Consider the following 22,049-nt stretch of genomic DNA (forward strand, 5'->3'; position numbering starts at 1 on the left):
ACTTATACAGCTCACATGAAGAGATATTGCACCAGAAGAAGAAAACCAAGAGATGAAGTCACGAAGTCAGTCATTTAAGCCACCACCAGTGGCCCTAAGTAGTTCTTTTTCTTTTTTTTTTTGAGACGGAGTTTCGCTCTTGTTACCCAGGCTGGAGTGCAATGGCGTGATCTCGACTCACTGCAACCTCCGCCTCCTGGGTTCAAGCAATTCTCCTGCCTCAGCCTCCTGAGTAGCTGGGACTACAGGCACGCGCCACCATGCCCAGCTAATTTTTTGTATTTTTAGTAGAGACGGGGTTTCACCATGTTGGCCAGGATGGTCTCGATCTCTTGACCTCGTGATCCACCCGCCTCGGCCTCCCAAAGTGCTGGGATTACAGGCTTGAGCCACCGCGCCCGGCCACCTAAGTAGTTCTTATGTCCTGTGGTAAGCCTAAACATTTTTACCAAAGGCTTTTGGCCTTAGAGGGTCCCAGTGAACTGCTAGAAGAATGCTTTCTAAACATGATGCCAAGCTGCATCACCATTCACTATGCTAGCAGAAGTAACCCTCTCTGTGATGCTAAGCAGAAACATAGCACAGATGTCACATGCTGGGCAATGGGACTCCAGTGGAAGAAAGATATTTCCTGCCATTCTTATGACGTCTGGTATTGCTCATAATAAAAATAGGCCTTGGTATTACTCTGCTATTACCATGTAGTGAGCACTTTATGTGGAGTATCTCACCTCTTGTAACAGTCCTCTGTTACAAGGGATACTATATCAGGTGAAGAAAGGCACAGACAGGCTAGACAATTTCCACATGATCATAGAGCTAGTCAGTGCTAAACTGCAGTCAGATCCTGTCATCAGTACACTCTTTCCTCTGCTGTCAATGGCCTGGGAATACCCATCTGCTGCACTGGTGGGCTGTGGTGGTGCTTCTTAAGTGCCCTCTCCCAAGTTGTGAATTCTAGGCTTCAGTGTGTTAACAAAAGGTCAAAGTAAAGCATTCTTTCCCAAATCATTTTAAGACAGTGTAAGCCAAGAAGTGGTTAGAACTGTCTATGTGGAGGTTATATAATCACATAAATAATTCAAATGTCAAGCAATACAATTTTTAGGAAGTCTTCCTTGAAGCCTCCTACTCCTAAAGCTGGGTTAGGTATCCTTCTCCGTGCCTCCATGACATTCTTTCTATCTTTGTTATTGCCTTAAATCTTTTCTGGAACAGAGAGAGTGAGAGGAAGAGAGAGAAGAAGAGAATAAGTTAAAACAAAAACAAAAACAAAAAAAAACCCTAGTTTTTAAACCCTCTTATCATTGTGCTTACTGCATGGCTTTATCTGTTTATATAAGTCTTTGAGTACAAGAATACCGTGTCTTATTCTTCTTTGGCACTCAAGCTCTTAACATAGTACCTGGCACATGGACACTTAACTAGTTACTCAGATGTTTATAAATGCACACAATCAGTAACTAGCAGACCAAGGATTCAAACCCAGGGCTCCAGTGCTGTATGACTCTAAAGCTCATAAGTCGAGGCCAAGGTAGGAGGATCATTTGAGGCCAGGAGTTCGAGACCAGCCTGAGCAGCCTAGAGAGAACTTGTCTCTACAGAAAAATCAACAAATTAGCCAGGCATGGTGGCATACACCTGTAGTCCCAGCTATTGGAGAGGCTGAGGCAGGAGAACCACTTGAACCCAGGAGTTTGAGGTTACAGTGAGCTATGATCATACCACTGCACTCCAGCCTAAGTGACAGAACGAGACCCTGTCTCTAGAAAAATAAAAACAAAAATAAAGCTCCTATCCTTTCCAACAAATGGTCCCTGTCCATCTCAGGAACACACAGCCTAACAAAGGGGATAAAACTAATTGACTCCATCACATGGAAACCATGATTTTTACCAAGAGAAGCAGAAACGATGCTTTCACCCTTGGGAGAGATTCTTATCTAAGAACTGGCAAGGTGGACTGAACCGTATTGAAAGTAACCTAATGAACATTGCATAAGCTAGGTGCCTCTGTGAAGAAAGGGGCCAAAGTTTTGTGTATTTTGAAAATAAAACTCTGTCCTTTCTAAATAGGCCAGTATTGTTGGTTAAAACACACCCACGAAACAGAAACTCTCATACATTATAGGCAGAAGTTTAAATTGCTACGGTCTCTTTGGAGAATAATTTGGCAATAATTCATAAATTTAAATTGCTTATATCCTTTGAACTAGTAATTTTAATTCTAGATGTGCATTCTACAGATACACATACACATATGCACAAAGAAATAGCTATGATTACATTTATGCAGCATTGTTCATAGTAACAAAACTAAATGTCCAATAGGGACTGATTAAATATATTAGTGTATAATCACCCATGAAGTGGAATACTGTGCAGGCATAAAAACCTAGGCTTTTATCTACTTACATGAGACTTTCGCCAAGATAAACATTTTAATTAGAGAAAAAAAAATACCATTCATGTAAAAACAACAGCAACTGAACTGTTTCTAAATGAATTGACAGGAAACCAGCAGTAGTGGCTGCCTCTGAGGAGGGAAGCTATGGGAAAGACAAGAGACAAACACTTTTCACTATGTTTTTATTTACATCTTTTGAGTCTTTTACTAAGAGTCTATATTGCCTATTCTAATTTAATGTATTCACTATATAAAGAGGATTGGAAGTTGGATATTTATTATCAACTTCTAATTTTGATATAATTTACAAAAAAGTTAGAAGATGCTACAAGACACCCCCTTTTGTTCTTTACCAGTTGTTTTCATTTTGCTCTTTTTGCTGCTTAATTTCTTTTCATATATTTTTATATATGTATGTAGTTCTTTTTTTAACCATTGGAGAGTAAATTGGAGATATCAGGCCCCTATCATTAAATAATTCAGGGTGTGTTTCTTAAGAACAAGGATCTTCTCTTATATAGCCACAATACAATGATCAAAATCAGAAAGTGTAGTTTTGATGCAATTCTGGTATCTCGTTCATAGCTGATGTTCAGATTTTATCAATCGTCCCAATAATATCCTTTGTTTGTTTGTTTGTTTGTTTGTTTGACAGCGTCTCACTTTGTTGCCCAGGCTGGAGTGCAGTGGTATGATCTTGGCTCACTGCAACATCTGCTTCCCTGGTTCGATCGATTCTCCTGCCTCAGCCTCCTGAGTAGCTGGAATTACAGGTGCATGCCACCATGCCCAGTTAATTTTTGCATTTTTTGTGGAAACGGGGTTTCACCATGTTGGCCAGGCTGGTCTTGAACTCCTGACCTCAAATAATCCACCCGTTTTGGCCTCCCAACGTGCTGGGATTACAAGTGTGAGCCACCACTCCTGGCCCCAATAATATCCTTCATAGCAATTATTCCCCCAGTCTAGGATTCAAAACAGGAACATGCTTTGCATGTAGTTGTCATGTCTCTTTAGTTTCCTGTAATCCAGAATATTATTCCACCTTTCTCTCTGTTCTTGATTGTGCCCCTTCCCAGTTATTTTGTAGAATGCCTTTCAGTTAGGTTGTCTAATGTTCCTCCTGGTGAGATTCAGGTAATGTGCTTTTGGTGGGATGCCCGCAGAAGTGATTGTTGTGTCTTTCTCACTGCATTCTGCTAGAAGGCACTCTTTTTGTCTGGGTTCTCATCCTGTGGCTACAGGAGATGAGGCTGTCATTCAGGGCACACCTAGAAGCTTTTAGGTCATTTATGCAACTCTGGATCTGGGAATTCTAGTCCCTGAGCTCATCCTTTTCTTTCACTGCTTTGTGCAGCAACATTAAGAGCTACCAGCCAACCTTCCTGTATTCATTAGATTTTCCGAAACGTTCAGATGTATCAGATAGACAGTCATCCAGCTCCTTCTTATAAATTGTTGACTAGGAGTATGCAGTTGACATACTTTGCATATCTCTGTTGCCAGATCAGATCATACACTATCAGTGCTTTCTTTTCCACTAGAGTCACCAGTGTCTTTAATAAGATTAGAGAGCCCATTCCAGAAACCCCAGAAACAATTCAGAAAACTCTTTAAAATTGTGTTCCTCCAGAACTACTTTCAGTATCAAAATCTGTATTAGTCTAGGTTCTCAAAAGAACACAAAACTAATCTCCAATTAGACACACACACACACACACACACACACACACACACACACAGACACACACACACACACACAGAGAGAGAGAGAGAGAGAGAGAGAGAGAGAGAGAGAGAGAGAGAGAGGGAGGGAGAGATTGAGATTTATTATAACGTATTGGCTCATGTGATATAGAGGCTGAGAAGTCCAAGATCAGCAGTGGGCAAGCTGGAGACCTGGGAGAGCCGATGACATAGTTCCAGTCTGAGTCCAAAGGCCTGAGAACCAGAAGAGCTCATGATGGAAATTCCATTCTGAATCACAGTCGAAAGACAGTAGAAGACTGACGTCCCAGCTCAAAAAGAGTTACCAGAGGGCCGGGCGCGGTGGCTCAAGCCTGTAATCCCAGCACTTTGGGAGGCCGAGGCGGGTGGATCACGAGGTCAAGAGATCGAGACCATCCTGGTCAACATGGTGAAACCCCGTCTCTACTAAAAATACAAAAAATTAGCTGGGCATGGTGGTGCGTGCCTGTAATCCCAGCTACTCAGGAGGCTGAGGCAGGAGACTTGCCTGAACCCAGGAGGCGGAGGTTGCGGTGAGCCGAGATCACGCCATTGCACTCCAGCCTGGGTAACAAGAGTGAGACTCCGTCTCAAAAAAAAAAAAAAAAAAAAGTTACCAGAGAGAGAGGGAAAAAAAAACCTTCCCTGGCTGGGTGTGGTGGCTCACACCTGTAATCCCAGCACTTTGGGAGGCCAAGGAGGGTGAATCATGTGGTCAGTAGATCGAGACCATCCTGGCTAACACGGTGAAACCCCGTCTCTACTAAAAAATACAAAAAATTAGCTGGGCGTGGTGGCAGGCGCTAATAATCTCAGCTACTCAGGAGGCTGAGGCAGGAGAATTGCTTGAACCCAGTAGGCAGAGGTTGCAGTGAGCTGAGATCATGCCACTGCACTCCAGCCTGGTGACAGAGGGAGACTTTGTCTCAAAAAAAAAAAAAAAAAAAAAGCTTCCCTGCTTAGACCTTCATCAGATTAGATGAGGCCCACCCACACTGGGGAGGGCAGTCTGCTTTACTCAGTCTACCAATTCAGGCATTAATCTCATCCCAAACACCTTCACAGACACACCCAGAAATAATGTCTAATAGAATATTTGGGCATCCTGTGGCCCAGTCAAGTTGATACATGAGATTAATCATCATCGGCACATATGTCAGTTTGTTCCAACGTTGGTGATACTAACTTTGATCCCTTGGTTTAAGTGGTCACAAAGTTTCTCTGCTGTAAAATTATCTTTCCCTTTGTAATTAGTAGGTAGTTTGTGGAGAGATATTTTGGGGCTGTGTAAATATCCTGTCCTGATTACTTTCAACTACTAGTTTTAATATCCATTGATAATTTTCTGACTCACACCATTCCTTATATATTTAGTTATTGGCATTCTACCCTTAGGGAGAGCTTTTCCTTCTCTTATTAATTTCTTTATTTTTATCAGTATGGTCTCACAAATTCTTATTTTGTTCAATGGATTATAATCTGTTACTGATATTCTAATGCTCATATAGTCTCAGATGAGTGCAGTGAAAGCCCATTCAAGCTAGTTTCTCTGTCCTTTTGACATGTGCCTGTCATTCTCTGAGCATTTCACTACTTTCTGGCTCAACAAGATATTCCAGGCTCATTTTGTACTTTCCCTGTTCCAGTGATAGAATCTGCTTTTCTTCAAGGAGCCCTGAGTCCTTTTAGTTAAGAAAAATGGTATTTCCAACCCTGTATCTGGTGTTATTGTTTCGCTAAATGGACAGATTTGGGAAACGTGTATGTGTGCATACCTATCTCTTCCTCTGTCCCTCTTCTTTTTCTCTCTGCTCCCCATGTACCCCATGAGTTTGTACTGATTCTTCTGTTTCCAGTTGAACCCCACATATTTTATAACCTTCTCCAACAATAAAAAATCTGTCTCAGAAGTTGAGTTAGAGTAGGTACCATTTAATTTTCTCTAGAATAAAAGTTGCTATTTGTATGTAGATTTTGTGAAGTTGTCCACATAAAGAGAAGATCGTGCTGAAGATAAAACATAAACAAGATAGATATGTTCTCCATTCCTTTGGAGACACACAATAAACAAGTAAACAAAAAACAACTGTGACCAGTATTACAAAGGAAACAAACAGGTGTGGAATGTGGAGGATAGAGAAATTTTGATGATTAAAAAACTTGTGTGGAATTTAGGAAACAAATGTGTGGAATGTTGGGGGATAGGGGAATTTAGATGAATAAAGGCCAGTGCACACAGTAATCAGAGAGATGGCATGAGATGAACCAATATCTGCATGTCAGATTGGCTTGAGATTAAAGCTTCCCATTGTAAAGATTTAAGGCTAGGAGTGCAGAGTAAGGTAAGATTTATATTTTAAGCGCATACTTGCTACTGTATGGAGAATGGATGGAGAGCGGTTTGAGCAGATCAGTTAAGAAGATACCTGTGATAGGGAAGATACCTGAGGTTGCATAATTTTGCTAACACCATTCACTATCAAAACTCTTGATCTATAGGCGAAAAAGCATATCTTATTGTTGATTTGATTTGCATTTCTTTATTTGTAAGAAAAAGCAAGACATTTTTATTGAAGTTATTTTGGTATAACTAGTTTTACTCACATGCTTATTGTAACAAATCACCACAAACCGGGAGGGCTTAAAATAAAGAAGTGTATTGTCTCACAGTTCAGAAAACTAGAGGTCCAAATTCAAGGTGTCAGAAGACCCATACGCCCTGAAACCTTCAGGGGAGATACCCTTCCTGGCCTCTTCCTAGCTTCTGGCAGTGTTTGTCAATCTTTAGCTTGGCTTGACTTGAAGCTGCATTCCTCTAGTCTCTGCCTCTGTCATTGCACAGTGTTTTCCCTGTCTCTCCCTTCATGGGACATTTTTCTGTTTTTATTGGTCCCAAGGACCTCACCCTAACTTGATTTCACCTGCAGAAACCCTATTTCCAAATAAGGTTGCATTCATAGATACTGGGGGTTAGGATTTCAGCATATCTTTTGTGAGAATACAGTTCAAGTTATGACACTAATGATCTGTGTTTTTTGTTTTTCCACGTGGCTAGCCCATTTTCTAACACTGTTTATTGACATTTATTGTTGGTATATGTATTTACTGTTTTGAAATGTCACCATTATCAGATACCTCAAAGTAATAAAAGCCATCTATGACAAACCCACAGCCAACATCATACTGAATGAAGGAAAGTTGAAAGCATTCCCCCTGAGAACTAGAACAAAAGAGGGATGCCTACATTCACCACTTCTATTCAACATAGTACTAGAAGTCCTGGCCAGAGCAATCAGACAAGAAAAAGGGCATCCAAATTATTGGAAAAGAGGAAGTCAGACTGTCACGGTTCACCAGTGATCTGATTGTATACCTAGAAAACCCCTAAGACTCATCAAAAAAGCTCCTAGATCTGATAAATTCAGTAAAGTCTCAGGATACAAAATCAGTGTACACAAATCAGTAGCACTGCTATATACTGACAATGGCCCAGCTGAGAATCAAATCAAGAACTCAGTCCCTTTCACAACAGCCGCAAAAGAAAAGAAAAAACAAACAAACAAAAAAACCTGAGGAATATACTTAACCAAGGAGCTGAAAGATCTTTACAAAGAAAACTACGAAGCACTGCTGAAATATTAGATGGCACAAATAAATGGAACATATCCCATGCTCCTTAATAGGTAGAATCAATATTGTGAAAATGACCATACTGGCCAAAGCCAGTATAGATTTAATGAATTCCTATTAAAATACCATTATCGTTCTTTACAGAACTGGAAAAAAAAATCCTAAATTTCATATGAAGCCAAAAAAGAGCCTGCATAGCCAAAGTAAGACTAAGCAAAAAGAATAAATCTGAAGGCATCACATCATCTGACTTCAAATTATACTACAAGGCCATAGTTATCAAAACAGCATGGTACTAGTATAAAAATAGGCATAGACCAGTGGAACAGAACAGAGGACCCAGGAATAAAGCCAAATACAGCCAACTGATCTTTGACAAGGCATATAAAAACATGAACTGGGGGGAAGGTCACCCTATTCAGTAAATGGTGCTGGGGAAACTGGCAAGCCACGTTTAGAAGAATGAAACTGAATCCTTATACAAAAATCAACTCAAGATGGATCAAAGACAAATCTAAGACCTGCAGGTATAAAAATTATTGCAGATGTCATTAGAAAAACTCTTCTAGACATTGTCTTGGGCAAAGAATTCATGACTAAGACCCCCAAAAGCAAAAATAAATAGATGGGACCTACTTAAACTAAAAAGCTTCTGCACAGCAAAAGAAATAATCAGCAGAATGAAAAAATTAAAAAATAATAAATGTTGGCACGGATGTGGTGAAAAAGGGAACACTTTTACACTGCTGGTGAAAATGTAAACTTACCCGTACAACCACTATGGAAAACAGGATGGAGATTCCTTAAAGAACTGAAAGTAAAACTATCATTTGATTCAGGAATTTCTCTCCTGGGTATCCACACAAAGGAAAAGAGGTCGTTAAATGAAAAAGACACATGCACACCCATGTTTATAACAGCAAAATTTGCAATTGCAAAAATATGAAACAAACTTAATTGCCCATCAACCAACGTGTGGATAAAGAAAATGTGGTATATATACACCATGGAATACTACTCAGCCATGAAAAGGAACAAAATAATGTCTTTTGTAACAACTTGGCTGGAGCTGGAGGCCATCATTCTAAGTGAAGTAACTCAGTAATGGAAAGCCAAATATCATATGTTCTCATTTATAAGTGGGAGCTAAGCTATGAGGATGCAAAGGCATAAGAATGATATAACGGACTTAGGGGACTTGTGAGGGAAAGGGCGGGCGGTGGGCAAGGTGTAAAAGACTACACACCAGTAACAGTGTACACTGTTCGGGTAACAAGTGCACCAAAATCTCAGAAATCACCCCTAAAGAACTTGTCCATGTAACCAAAACCCACCTGTTTCACAAAAACTATTGAAGTAAAAAAGAAAAAAAAGATTTCACATATAAATGAGATAATACAAAAAATTATTTTCTTTCTTTTCTCCACCTTTTCTTCCTGTCCCCTTCTATTTCCAGCAGTGTCCATTCTCTTTATGTCTTTTAATATGACCCTTATTGCTGTGGATTTTTTTCTCTTCTGGTTTTTTCTTGAGCTCTTCTAGCTTTTTGTGTCTTTAAAAAATGATTTTAAACACAATTTCTCCTTTTAAATGATGTCTTCTTTGATATTTTAGAGAGCTACATTTTCTTTGTATTCTTTGCTTTCATACAGAATGTTCTTTCATGATTTTTCTACTTTATGACATCTTTTTTGGGAGGGGGTATTCTTGATCTGCCTTTTGCCTGTCAGATGCTTTACCTACTGCCTGCTATTTTTTTTCTTTTCTTCTAACATTTTATCATGTTCCCCATTCCAGTTCGCTTCTAATGACCCTCGTCTTTTTTTTTTTTTTGAGACGGAGTCTCACCTGTTGCCCAGGCTGGAGGGCTGTGGCGCCATCTCTGCTCACTGCCACCTCCACCCCCCACCCTCCCGGGTTCAAGTGATTCTCCTGCCTCGGCCTCCCGAGTAGCTGGGATTGTAAGTACCTGCCTAGCTAATTTTTGTATTTTTAGTAGAAACCGGGTTTCGCCATGTTGGCCAGGCTAGTCTCAAACTCCTGACCTCAGGTCATCCACCCACCTTGGCCTCCCAAAGTGCTAGGATTACAGGCATTAGCCACCGCGCCCAGCCTAATGGTTGTCATCTGCGAGTGAGTATGGTTCATTCTGGGTTGAAAGATAAGGTGCACTGAGTTTGGTGGTCTACTGCTCATTCCCTTTCTCACCAACTCTCTGCCCTGAAATGGCAAGAAGCTTGCCTGACTAGAAAGCAAGTTCCCTGTGTATTTCTGCGACTTCTGGGAGGTGATTTAGCACTACCTCTTTCCATTTATCAAGATCAGCTGCTGCAGAGCCACTGCACTTTTTCTCTTTCGCCTCACCACTCTGACAGCCTGCTTTTCTGAAAAGGCAATTTCTGGTTATTTCTTCATTTAACCTCACCTTACATATACTCAGAAGTGTCCAGTGGGACTTACTTTGTTCTAAAGCCGCCTGCATACTGAGACTCTGACATTCTTAGCAAACGATTTTTGGTTTGGCTACTCCGGAACTGCAACCTACTTCGGGAGAACTCTACTCCAGTGCCAGAGATTTGCAGAGGCATACATTCACTCTTAGCAACCTGCCTCAACTAGGTCTAGTTTTCATAGCTTTTCACAATCTTTCTTCATAGACTGTGGTTCAGAGTTGTGGCTATTTTTTTCTTTCATTGTAAGTGACATCTTTTTCTCTTTTTGTTATTCTCATTGATTTTCAAAGGGTAGAAGGGGGGCCAAGATATCGTTACTTTATCCTCCTTAAGTGGAAGACCCTTGGATGGTATTTGTAGTTGATATTAGACTCAACCCTAGAGAACTGGAATATTTAGAGATCAGCAGAAAAAGAGGAGCCAGCAAAGGAGACTGAGAAGGAAACCAGAGAAGTAGAAGGAAAATGAAGAGAACGTGGCTCACAGAAGCCAATAGAAGAGTGTGCTGGGAAATGGGAGTCAGTGTCAAATATAGTGGAGAAATTAAGTAAGATGAGCATAGAAAACCAACCAGTGAATTTAGTAATTTGGGAAGTTTGGTCAAGATTTATTGAAATGCAGGAGTGGAACCTAAATTGGAGTTGTCCGAAGAGGTAATGAAAGGCCAAAGAAAATGGCATGGGTAGATGGACACCTCTGCTGAGAAACAGGAACGTTCACAGTAACTTAAGATTCCATTTAGATTCAAAAGAGAAGGAAGACAGGCCAAATCAGCGTGATTAAGGAACATCTATTCAGAAAGTGTATGTTCCTCATGAAGTAAATGAATAATACTTATGAATAAGATTTTAGTAATACCATACCTAGTAAACCATTCACAGAGAATTTCCCTACTGGTTATAATTGGTTCCATATATTTCAAGAAGTCAACCAAGGATAACACTGAATTCTGTTAGTGGGTGAATCTAACTTAGAAGCTTCAAGAGTATATTTGAGATATAGTCATCATAAATTCCTTTTTCTTTTCTGCCTAGCTCAAAGTTAAATATATTGTTGTCCCTTATGTTCAGTAAGTTTTAAGATTCTGCCCAGTTTCCCTGTGAAACAACTCCAATTTCTCTGTCCTCATTTCTCCTATCATTCCCCTCACTGGGCACCTTATTGATGTCTTTAACTAGAAAAGTCACTGATTCCTTGTTTCCAGTCACATCAAATGTAAACTCCCTCAAATGTAAACTCCCTCAGCCTGACTTTCATATCATATCAGATCTGACCCCGTATATATTTCCACCTGTTCTCCAGCATTCCTTAATGCAGCTTTCTACTCTGACTGGGCCAACCACCCTCCTCTTCTCCATACCCCACCTCTCCCCGCATGTCTTAGACTCTTCTATGGGGTTGTGCATGTCATCTGCCGGTGACTGATCTGAAGGAGCTGCTTTCATCTTGACTTCCTACTATAGATGGTCTTGTATATAAGTGGCATGTGCAAATTTACAAGGCTACTTTAAAAAAAAAAAGTAAATGTTTCAGAATTCTTGTACAATGAACTATTGTTTTCTGATAGCATTATTATACCTTTATATTTTCTCCGTTACTACTCAGTAATTCAAATCTTTTTAGAACTTTGTTTCACTTAGAAGCCAGTGAAAATATATACTTTTTAAACTTCTTAAGTTTAAAAAATCAATTGTTATTAAGCTATGTTAACCATTTAGGAAGTTCTAACAAGGAAAAAAAACAGAAACAGTTAACAGAGCAAAGACCTTAAAACCAGTGTTGGAGGAAGAGTATCAAGAGTGACTTCATAGAGGAACCAGTGCTTAGGTTTTTGAAGAAAGAGAAGGAATCTGGCAAGCACATGGGGAAGAAGGAACCAGGAAAAGGTACTTGAGGCGGAATGAACTCCGTGGGCAAAACCATGAAGGCATGGCGCTCTTGGGAACTGTAAATAGCTCATTAATGAGAACAAGAGTAACAGAGACAGGGAGAAGTGGTGGGGAGGTTTTGGTGGGTGGAAGTGTTGTTGGTAGAGAGAAGTTAAGAGAAACCTGGAGGCCATAACCTGTATGCTCTGCTATTGAGTTTATGTGTTACTCTTAGTGTTCCTCATTGAAAATGATTGATTAATCTTTGTCACTATAGTGCAGGCTTTTATTACCTTACTGATCATACTATATTGTTGTTATTTATTTACAATGCTTTCCTGTTCTCCTTTTTTAAATCCTGGAATTAGACCCAGTATCTGGCACAAAGTAGATACTGAATAAATATTTGAAGAATGAATTATAAAAGTTTGTCGTAAAAGGTTTGCGCAAACACAGAGGTCATGGGAGCACCTTCCTTAGTCTCTTTTAAGAGATAACACCCTCTTTGTCATCTAGGATAATTACCGTAGTTCCTCCTGGAGGCAAACACCCTAGGTGACTATCACCTTAGTGCTTACTTCATACCCTACCACTTTCCAAAGCAAATTGAATTTGAGTTGCTGTTAAGGTGTATACTGGCACCATCTAGTGGTGATTTTAAGACCCAACCAAATTGAAAGTTTTTTATTTGATAACTGAACTTAAAATTTCAAGTAAAACGACCTTCTAACACTTTGTGAATTGCTGAAGCATTGTATTTAATATCATATTCTGTTGATATTTGCCACTATCTTTGAGTTAATAGTCATGCATTCAATTATTTTAAGACATGAGATCTTACTGTGTTGCCCAGGCTGGACCCAGACTCCTGGGTTCAAGTGATACTTCTGCCTCAGCATCCAAATAGCTGGGTCTACAGGCACAGGCTACTATGCCAAGCTGCTAAATGATTTTATACATGCACTTTAGTTGTATTTTACAAACATGGTGCCTAAAGGTTTAATGGAAAATATTTTATTTGTAATAAAATATGATTTTAGAGCATAATGGTGTATTAGTTGCTCTAAAAATTATCCACTGAGAAAGAAGGTACATTATTGGACAAACCTGGTATCTTACAACAGTATTCTAATTTCACACATTATTTGCTGTGTCTCTTAGTTGCAGAGTTCCAGGCTTATGAAATGGTGGTTTTTTTTCTGATATCCTTCTGCTCATTTTCTTCATTTTTTTTTTTTTCTGTTTAGACAGTGCATCTTGAAAACTAAAGAATCATGCCCTTTTGATTCTTTTCCTTGGAGATACTTGGGCATGTACGGCAAATTTGCAGATTACGCCAGAAAAACTTATGTGGTGAATCTTAACTTCTTATCATTTTCATGATTCTTTGAACAGGTGTTATGTAGACATTTTGCTTGTGACTTGTAGTTGACTGACAACTGAGTCAGGAAATTGGATCCTTTTTATTTATTTATTTTTAAGACAGAGTCTCACTCTGTCGCCCAGGCTGCAATGCAGTGGTGCAATTTTGCCTCACTGCAACCTCTGCCTCCCAGGCTCAAGCAATCCTCCTACCTCAGCCTCAAGTAATCCACCTGCCTTGGCCTCCCAGAATGCTGGAATTACAGGCGTGAGCCACCGCACGCGGCAGGTGGATTACTTGAGGCTGGGAATTCGACACCAGCCTGGGGAACATGGTAAAACTCTGTCTCCACCAAAAATACAAAATTAGCTGGGCTTGATGATGCACACTTGTAATCCCAGCTACTTGAAAGGGGAGGCTTGAACCTGTAGAGGACTCCAAATCCGTGCTTTTAGCTGCCATGTAAACTTCCTAACAGTTGAGAGGATGCATAGAAAACCCATAGTAGAAAAATGCACCAAAAACCTTGAAGTAGTTAATAACTCTTAAAACACTCTAAATACTTGATAAAATCTTGGTTTGAATTTATTATTGACATTATCAACATCTGTTTGTTTCAATTTCTAATTATACCCTACAGCCTTCATTCCAGCTTAAAGGAAATTTAAGGTTCTTGTATTTTGGTCCCAAGTGCTTAGTTATTTCTCCTGCCCCACCGGCCTTGAAGCAAGCATGCTTAGAGACATGCTGTCTGTGAACCAGCATTTTCCCATCGGGGCATGCCTTTCATCGGTTCTTGGATGTGAGAGAGATGTCTACCGGTACCTCTCAGCTGGTAGAACATGTTGGTGGCAACCATTTGTTGTGTGGAAACTTTGAAGTTCTGGGTCACATATGTTTCTATGTATGGATTGCTGTGTAAAATAGTGGATGTATATGGGTTTTCTACATTTTATATTTAAAAAATTTTTTTTGTAAGATAGACACATAAAGTTACACAATTGCAATCATATGGTACCTACTTGAGCTTTATTCTCTTTCTTTTTTCTGTCCTGTGGCCTCTTCTCACCCCATATGGCCTTCTTTATTTCTCTCCTTCCACATTACCCTACTGTGTGTATAAAATGATGCATAAAATATAACATGTATTCTTCCACATTTTTATATGCTTGTGTAGTCATTTATAAAATACATCTATGTACAGATTATAAATACATATATGATTAGATTTTTAACTCTTATTTTATGGGGAAAAGGTGGAATCATATTATCTATAACTTAAAAATACATATGCCTTTCAACCAGCTGTCCCATTCCTGAGAATCTATCCCGCAGAAGTAAAAGCAGTAATCTGTAAGATTATGTACCAAGAGTGTTTTCTGCAGCATTATTCATAGCAGCAGGAAGGAACAGGAATCATTGGATAAATAATGATATATCTACACCATGGAACTTCAGGCAGTCATAAAAAAATAAATTTGATTTATACCAGAAGTGTCTCCTCTGCCATTCTCTCTGTTTTGGATTTTACTGTTTATATTCATTTACTAGCATTTTAGTGAGGTCCAAAAGCGAGAAAAAAATAAATGTATATGACAGTCCTCTTAATAATTGAAAATCTAAGTGGATTTCAAGATCTTCTTTAACTTCTATTTCTTTTCCTCCTAGAGCTCTGAGATTGTTTTCAGCTCTTTAACTTTTTCATCTTCTTACCCTTCTGTATTTTGGAAACAGGAAATTCCCAGCCCCAACAAGTTAAATTCTTCCTTCTTGCCTGGCTTTTAACCCCTACTGGTCTTTTCTACCAATGGCATCTGAAAGGGCACAGCCTCAAACATCCTGTCTATAAGTTAACTCAGAACCAATGAAATGTCAGTTCAGAAATTATTCCTGGGATATTTGGACTTGCTTGGAAGTAAGAGACTCACAGGACAGATATAGCATTTTTGTATAACCACCATATAACCATTTCTATGTATTCCTTTTCTTTTGCTTCTGTACAGATTTGAAAAAGGGCGCATCTATACGTTCATTGGGGAAGTCGTCGTTTCTGTGAACCCTTACAAGTCGTTGAACATCTATGGAAGAGACACGATTGAGCAGTATAAAGGCCGTGAGCTATATGAGAGACCGCCTCACCTTTTTGCTATTGCGGATGCTGCTTACAAGGCTATGAAGAGGCGATCAAAAGACACTTGTATTGTGATATCAGGTAATTGGAGGGGTCCCCTCTATTTCCAAAGTCAAAATGTGTTTAATTTATCTGATACTCAAGAATCTGAACAATTGATTAAATCTTTTTTAAAGGTAGAAGGCTGAGCAATTCTATAGGAGAGAGAAAAGTAATGAACGTTAAATACTAAGTTTTTTGTATCATTTCTAATCATGCTCTAGTCTTGGTTCGTTTACAAATACATATTACACTTGGATGACTTCTGGCCAGTTTGTTAGATTGAGCTGACATGGAAAATGTTTCCATCTCAAACACATAAAAGTAGTGGATAAAATGTAACAACATTAAATAACAAAATGAAACCAAGACAATGAAATGCTGAGGGTGCGAAAATGAAGAATGAGCTCAAAATCAGACTAGTGCTCGGGAGCTAGTGTTGAGGGACCTACAGAGGCGTGGGGGCCAGAAATAAGCTTTCAGAGCTGGGGGACTGAGCTTTATAAACCCCAGCAAGGAGGGAGATAGGCATGAGTTAGGCTGCAGACCTTCCATGCCTAAGAACTGGAGCCAAACTATCTACGTTAAGCTGAGCCCTTCAAGGACTCTGTGTAGTGAAATGGGGACAGGAAAAATATCTGTCCACTGACCCAGAATGGCCTCTCCCGAACTGTGGGAATTTCTTCAGGTGCTAATAATACCTCACATTTGCACTGGTGGTTTTATGCTTTTAGAAACACTCCTATAATCGTTATTCTATTTTGGTTAGTTAAACAACTCTCTGGTATGTAGAACAGTTATTTTTCTACTTTATGGATAAGAATACTAAAGGTCAGAGGAGTTAAGTAACTTAGTGTTGGAGTTAGAAAATTATATCCTAGGACTCTGTTTTATTAAAACAAATTATGAAAACAATACTGCTGGGTTTTAAAGAGGAGAATAAAAACAATTATATGAGTGTGTGGAGTAAAAGCAAAATGTTTCTTCCCCTTGAGTGCCTTAATCTTCCCAAGATTCCAAGATTCCAACAGTAACAGCTGTTAATAGTTTAATGTTTATCCTTTTATACATTTTCTCTGCATGTGCAAACACATATAATCACAATTGCATATGTAACCATATTATAAATATATAATTATGGAATTATGGAAATAACTCTCATTTTGGAAAAAATGAAAAAAATCTCATTTTGGAAAAAATAATTCTCATTATGGAAAAAATAACTCATTTTTCCATTCAATAATATATAGTAAATATCTTTTCATTGGTGTTTCTGTAGAGCTGGTGCATTCTTTTTAACCATAGTGTAGTGTTCCATTTAAATAATTGAATCATACTTTATCCAGTTATCTACTGATGGATATATGATTTCCAGATTTTTAGCCACAACTTACAGTATAGTCTATAGAAATATTTCAAAACCTTTGAACATTATTATTATTTGGTTATGTTAGTATTTTTTAGTATTTCCTTAGGAGAAATTTCTACCAGTGGAATTTTTGAGTCAGAAGATGTAAGCATTTAAAATTTTTGATAGATAATTTGAAATTGATTCCTCTTTCCCTGTATCCCAGCCATTATCCCAGTTGTCATGCTTTTTCTATGATTCCTTCTGTCTGGAGCTTGCTCTTTTGTTTTTTAACTAAAATTACTCTAATTTTAATTTTTTTAGAGAATTATTTTGTCCTCTTTAAGATTAAAAGAAATTCTGCTGTAGAAAACGAGGTTCTGTGAATTTAGTTGTGACCACTATTTGAATCACTACCTTATTTCTTTTCCACTAGACTTATGAGTCCCTGCCAAGTACTAAAACTTTAGTGTTAGTTTACTACATTGGTACTTTTTTCTAAGTAAATTTTTATTTGTAGTCTACTTATTATTTTAGTTTTATAATAGTTTTATTTTCTTCATCATATACAGGTTTGTTAGAACCACTAACCATATTAAGGCAGGATGAAATAAAAAAGCAAAGAAATGAAAGAGTGCAACGTGAGGGATTTTAAATGTTTAACTAGTATCAGATTCTTAGATTATTCTATTAAAAATTAGCTTACTTTTGGTTTTAATTATTACTTTAAGCCCTGAACAATTTTTCCCCCTAGGGGAAAGTGGAGCTGGTAAAACGGAAGCCAGTAAGTACATTATGCAGTATATTGCGGCCATCACCAACCCCAGTCAGAGAGCAGAGGTTGAAAGGTAAGGGCGCTCTAATAATGGGGAGGGATTCTTCTTGGCACTCCGTTTTCTCTAGAGGACTTGGCTAGGCCTAAACTCTAATACCTATGGGTTGAACATTTTTTGATGATTAAGCTACTTTGATTCTCTTAAGTGCATGTTGTTTCTATACTTTTACTTCAATGTCTCTATTTCTAGATCTGTTTTTAATAGAAAAATACTATTATGGTAAGCTTTACCTAATTATGAGACCAAAAAAATCATTACCCTGAAACAGCTGAAAACGTTCCCATCCTGGTTTATTACTGCTGACTTAAATGTGGTCAGCAGAGCTATTATAATTTACACTGGTAGGTTTTATTGTTCCAGCTCTCACAGGTTCCTTGCTCTTTTCACTACATCAGGGTTTTTAAAAAACTGTATTCTGAGAGAAGTGGGACCCTGGAAGGCAGACTAAGCAGACTCATGCCTTCCCATCATCATTACAACATTCAGAACCCACTGACAATGGAATTTCTGAACAGGATTCAGTTTCTGAAAGGATTTTATGCCATACTGTCCTGCTGCTCACAGGAAGATGAGTAATAAACCTGGTCTTTACATTTTGGGGCCCAGCATTTAGGGGAGCAGCTGGCCCATAGTATTTGCTTAACAAATACTTAAGGGCTGAATGAATGATAGCTATAAAGCAACAAGACTCAACTTTCTTATGTGGTACAGCCTTTTTGAAGAGAGAAACTATTTTCCTCATTGGCTACTTTGAAGCTCAGTACTAATTTAGTAAAGAGTCCCACCTCATGTACACATCACAATCTTCAGTTTTATGAATAGGAAGAAAGGATACTGGGCTGATATGAAAGAAGAGAAGTTACACTCCACTGCCCCACGTGGCCTTTCTTCTTTTCATCATATTGAGCTACATTGCTGGGTCAGGAGAGGCATTTTTCCTAACTGTAACATATCCCTGCTTCTTACTCTGATTTTACAATCTAGTTTGACAAGGACAAGGATATGTGTGAGTTTTCTTAATTTCCTTAGGAGCTCAGGAGAACAACTAGATGAGAAATAAATTAATTTTACATCTACTGTAGCAGAGTAAGGCATGTATAAATTTACTAGTCTTTCACAAACATATCACAAGCCATTTCCCCACACACGTATATTTTTAAAATATGCCTTCATTTATGAGGTGATAAGGTTGAATTCTCCAGTATTAGTGGGAGTAACAGTAGGTCTGCTACATCAAGGTATGTCAGAGGTCGAAGTTATTTCTGCAGGTATGCCTGTATAAGAGGAATTCTATCAGTGGAATAAAAATAAGGATAAAATAAGGATAACTTCTAGCGTGAAGTCAAAAATGTATCCATTGGGAGGGACTGCTCTAGAGAAAGTTAGCATTCATTGAATAAAGAATGCATTAAATGACTGGTACAAGGGAGAAATTCCATACAGCTTCGAACAAAATAATGAGCAATTTCTGAACTAGTAAAGATTAAACTTATGATGTATAACTAAGTACAATAAAATTTCGCAATTCCAGGTTTCATAAGCAAGTGCCTTAAAAATTATATCATTTTCTGTATCACCTATTCTCTTTTCAGAACACATCTTTTTAAAAAATTTTCTTTATGTAAATAAAAGATATACGTTTATAAAAGGAAAAACAACAATTACAGAATTAAATTGGAGGTGTAAAGATTCCCTGGAATCCTACCTTGCCCACCCCATCAGCCTCCTGCCTAGAAAACCTTAGTAAGGTGCGCTGATCCCTCCAGATTTTTAAGCATTTACTGACACATGTGCTTGCACACACACATACGCATACACATACACACACACGTGTGTGTGCACACACATACACACACAGGGATCCTGCAATGCATGTTATTTGACAACTTGATTTTATATTTGTTACTATATGCTGGACATTTTCATGTGAGTACATATTGATGTACATCATTCTTCTTAGCACCTCTATAATATTTCACTACCTTGGGAAACAAAACTTTATTTTTATCCCTATTGGCGGACATTTAAGTTTTTGGGTTTTTTTGATATTGCAAACAATGCTGGAATCAGCATGTTTGCATAAATATTTGTATGTGTTTTAGCAAAGTCCATGTTTTAAAAAATTCTAGTCTCTGTAAGTTTTTATAATGACTTTCATTTATCCGTGTTAAAGAGTGAAGAATATGTTGCTTAAGTCCAACTGTGTTTTGGAAGCTTTTGGAAATGCCAAAACCAATCGTAATGACAACTCAAGCAGGTTTGGAAAATACATGGATATTAACTTTGACTTCAAGGGTGACCCTATTGGTGGACATATCAATAACTACTTGCTAGAAAAGGTAAAATGTGCTTAATTTCTGAGGGTAATGTTGTAAGTGCTGAATGTTTAAACAAATTATAGAATTTATTTTATTAAGTCAAAATAGCTTTAAATCCTATTCTCCCTTCTTGATTAGCTTTTTATGATAAGATAGTCTCCTTTTGTCTTCTATTCTTACTACTTACAATATCAAGTTGGAAAAAGTTGGGGATTTTGTACATAGATTTAGGTATGCATGTGAATGGATGGGGGCACAGGTATGAGTTGTTTGCCAACTTTTGGGTAATTTCAACCAAAAATCAATCTAAGACTAATCAGTTCTAGTCTTTTTATACATCACTATCTTCTATACATTTTATGTATTAAAATTTTCTCCTAGTTTCTGTTTGTTCATTGTTTTGTAGTAACATATATGTATTTTGTGATCTTACATCCTAATTATGAATCAAACTGTATTTGGTCAGTAAAAACTTAAAAATAGGCCCAATTTCTAGGGGATTCCAATTAAAACTTTCTTCTTGGGACCACGAGAGAGGTTATGTCTGGTTTTGTTTTGTGTTTTTTGAGACATGGTCTCACTCTGCTACCCAGGCTGGAGTGCAGTAGCGTGAACATAGCTCACTGCAGCCTCAACTTCCTGGGCTCAAGCAATCCTCCCACCTCAGCCTCCTGAGTAGCTGGGACCACAGGCATGGGTCACCACACCCAGCTGATTTTTTTTTTATTTTGTAGAGATGGGGTCATCTGTGTTGCCCAGGCTGGTCTCAAATCTTAGGCTCAAGCAGCCCTCCTGCCTCAGCCTCCCAAAGTGCTGGGATTACAGGCATGGGCTGCTGCACCCAGCCAGTTGTGTCTTAACTAATCTTGATTATCAGTGGGCATGACTGCAAGAGAATACATAGAGTTCATTTTTACAGTTAACTTTGTCCTTTACAAAATTAGGTCTCCACCCTGAATTTGCACCCGTCTAAGCTGACAGGCTTCTCAGTTAATTCCTATCCCAATTAGGCCATAGCATCCTTTATGGCCGTTTAATACAGTATACTCTTTATTTTTGTTTGCTATTGAAGTCAGACTGTTAAGGAAATAAATCTATTATCAGAATCAGTCGAAAAAGGACAGGAGGCTGGGCACAGTGTCTCATGCCTATAATCCCAGATTGTTGAGAATATTCCTCCCTATGCATTCCTTCCTCTTCTCCCCACTTCTAATCTTTTGGGAGGCTGAGGCGGGCAGATCACCTGAGGTTGGGAGTTTGAGAGCAGCCTGACCAACATGGAGAAACCCTGTCTCTACTAAAAATACAAAATTAGCCAGGTGTGGTGGCTCATGCCTGTAATCCCAGCTACTCAGAAGGCTGAGGCAGGAAAATCACTTGAACAGGGGAGGCAGAGGTTTCGGTGAGCCAAGACTGTGCCATTGTACTCCTGGGCAACAAGTATAAAATTGTTTCAAAAAAAAAAAAAAAAGAAAAGAAAAAGAAAAAGGACAGGAAATGCCAGGTATTATCAGTCTTTTTTCCAAAATGTTTCATGGATTCACGTTATGTATAATACATATTCAATCAAAAGGGTCCCTTTGAATGAACTCATATTTTGAACCCTCTCCTAATAGCAGTATTTTTGGAATCATCTAAGGCAGAGGTCCCTATGGATTGATCTTGCTCAGCTGACTTTTATTACAGGATAAAAGGCATTGCTCTTTGAAATGCCAGCAGACCCTGGGAAAAGGAATGTTGAGAATATTCCTCCCTAAGCATTCCTTCCTCTTCTCCCCACTTCTAATCCTTACCCCACCCCCAACCACCAAATTCTATCTTTAGGCTCCAAGTTAAAAAAATCAAAATAGCTTCATTCTTCAGAAAGTTTTAGGGACCTCTATTTTAAGCAATAAAAAGAATTATCAAAGAATTGCAGGGGAAAGCCCA

At 38.5% G+C, this 22,049-nt stretch overlaps 1 protein-coding gene across 4 annotated transcripts in view; it reads left to right on the plus strand.

The window, feature by feature from the left end:
* Window positions 1-22,049, plus strand: part of MYO1D (myosin ID) — a 359,991-nt gene that overhangs the window by 78,345 nt on the left and 259,597 nt on the right. For all 4 annotated transcript variants that reach the window (XR_004269745.1, XM_032280908.1, XM_032280909.1 and 1 more), the window contains exons 2-4: window positions 15,452-15,660; window positions 17,721-17,814; window positions 19,976-20,141. Coding sequence is in view for 3 of the 4 variants with exons in the window: in XM_032280908.1 (XP_032136799.1) it covers window positions 15,452-15,660; window positions 17,721-17,814; window positions 19,976-20,141 (469 nt within the window). In the remaining variant the exon portion in view is untranslated. The remainder of the gene's footprint in view (window positions 1-15,451; window positions 15,661-17,720; window positions 17,815-19,975; window positions 20,142-22,049) is intronic.

The sequence above is a fragment of the Sapajus apella genome, unplaced genomic scaffold (genome assembly GCF_009761245.1).
Source record: "Sapajus apella isolate SASKATOON/1434 unplaced genomic scaffold, GSC_monkey_1.0 scaffold12, whole genome shotgun sequence".
NCBI classification, from domain to species: domain Eukaryota; kingdom Metazoa; phylum Chordata; class Mammalia; order Primates; family Cebidae; genus Sapajus; species Sapajus apella.